Here is a 2186-nt window from a genome sequence, read left to right as displayed (position 1 = left end):
TGGGTTATTTAACCAAGTGACAAGTGATTTCGTCAGAGAATGTTACTCAAATTCAAACTAAATAACTATACTCAAACTCAGAGTGGATAATTATACTTAAACTATATACTATTTAAAATGAAGTTAAAATCTATAAATAAGCATGAGTTTGTATTTGTCATATACTCCATTAGAAAAACATACAAAAGGTACAAAGTAAAAAGCCTCATTCTCTCTTTTATGTATACACATGAAATCTTAAAATCTTGATCATATTTGCAATAAGAGAGTGCTAACTCATCTATTGTCATTTTTCAGATGAGAAGGCTAAAAATTTCAACTAAATTCGATTTCGATCAATTGCATTGACTTGTAATAACCATGCTGTCCTGCAGATTGAAAAAAAGGAAGAAGAAGAAGAAGAAGAAAAAAAATCAATGGAAATTGCTCAAATGGCTGTTGATTGGTCTGAACTTTCAGGAGATATCTTACTTCTTATTTTAAATAAACTATTCCTCCTCTCTGATTACCATGCTTTATCTCTAGTATGTAAATCTTGGCACTTCAATGCAATGCAAGCTTGGTACCAGAAAGATCACCCTGAGCTTCAACTCCCACTACTCATGCTCCCATTTGATCAAACAACAAACACTTGCAACTTCTTCAATATTCGGGACCGCGAAATGCTCAGTTTGCACCTTCCCGAGCTGAGCAACCGATACTGCTGTTCTTCGTCGCAAGGTTGGCTAATAACAGTAGACGAAAACCTCGACATACATTTACTTAACCCCTTAACTAGGTCTCAAGTTCAGCTGCCTACACATCCATTTCAGTCAGTGTACACTGATCTTTCTCATCCGGCCGGTGCCGTTTCGTTTCTGAAAAAAGCTGTTCTGAGCTCAAGTCCAAGCAGTCCAAGTTCATCTGAAGATTGTATCATTCTTGGCCTTTTCGGCAATATAGGAAGATTGAGTTTATGCAGAGTTGGAGAAAACACATGGAATCATATAACTGATAGCATGGTGGTTATTGATCATGATTACTATTTTGATGTTACATACTACAATGGAGAGATTTACACTGTTTGTGAACATGGATTTTTTACTTCTGCAATCAATGTTTTCAGATTTGGCCAAGAAAAGAAAGAATGGTTCTTAATGATTCAGGACAGAGTTGAGAAAGTGTACTTTGTTGAGTCATGTGGTGATTTGCTTTTAGCAGTGAAACCCATGCACATTTATATGTTTCATGTCTTCAAGTTGGATCAAAAGATTGATGATTGGGTGGAGGTGGAGCACTTGGGAGATCATTCATTGTTCTTGGGACAAAACCATGGAACTTCTCACTTGGTTGATGGTGATTCTAGTGTAATTAGTGGGAATTGCATATATTTTGTGGATCATTATTGGGATTCTTACCCTTGTTCTAAAGTATATACTTTCGGCGTTTTTAATATGGAAAAGAAAAAAGCAGATATCAATAAATTGAGCATTGAAACTAGTAATGCTCCTCCGGTTTGGTTCCAGCAATTGCCGATGCTTGATCTTTAAGAGGTGTTTGGTATATGGAAGTTTATTTAGGTATGGAAGCTAGTAATGCTAAGTTTATTTAGATAAGGAAGCTAGCAATGCTAGAATTGTTTGCTTCTGGTAATCATCGATGTTTGATCATCCATGTTTGATCTTTGAGGAGTGTTTAATTTGCGGAAATTTATTTGGGTACTGAAGCTAGCAATGCTCTTCTTGTTCACTTCTAGCAATCATCAATGTTTGATCTTTATGGGGTGTTTGGTTCGCGGAAATTTATATGGGTACTGAAGCTAGCAATGCTCTGTTTGTTTGTCTTTATAGGGTGTTTGGTTCACGGAAGTTAATTTGAGTGTTTGAACTAGACATGCTCAACTAGTTTGGTTCCAAAAATTATCTCTGATAAATGATCCTAAAGGGTAGTTTGGTTCCAACAATTGGCGAGGTTTGATCTATTTGGTTGATAATAGTTCATGCAACATTGTTAGAAGTGTTTTCATAGCAATTTGTCACCTTATACGAGATTTGTATTTTGAATATTTTGAGTGAAAATTTTTCTTTTCATGCTTAAAAGACTGTCCATCAACATCAAGGATATGACTTCATTAATGGCAATATCATTTGCAATTACTAAAAGAAGAGAACTTTGGTGAAATTCCTTGATGCGCACCCTTTTTTCCT

The 2186-nt window shown here is 35.5% G+C and overlaps 1 protein-coding gene across 1 annotated transcript; it reads left to right on the top strand.

The window, feature by feature from the left end:
* Positions 1-431: 431 nt before the first annotated feature.
* On the top strand, positions 432-1529 carry LOC120275614 (F-box protein At2g26160-like). Its single transcript, XM_039282240.1, has one exon. It carries the CDS (start codon positions 432-434, stop codon positions 1527-1529), a length of 1098 nt encoding a protein of 365 aa, XP_039138174.1.
* The last annotated feature ends 657 nt before the right edge of the window (positions 1530-2186 follow it).

The sequence above is a fragment of the Dioscorea cayenensis genome, chromosome 14 (assembly GCF_009730915.1).
Source record: "Dioscorea cayenensis subsp. rotundata cultivar TDr96_F1 chromosome 14, TDr96_F1_v2_PseudoChromosome.rev07_lg8_w22 25.fasta, whole genome shotgun sequence".
Lineage (NCBI taxonomy): Eukaryota > Viridiplantae > Streptophyta > Magnoliopsida > Dioscoreales > Dioscoreaceae > Dioscorea > Dioscorea cayenensis.
This window is presented reverse-complemented; position numbering and strand designations above follow the sequence as displayed.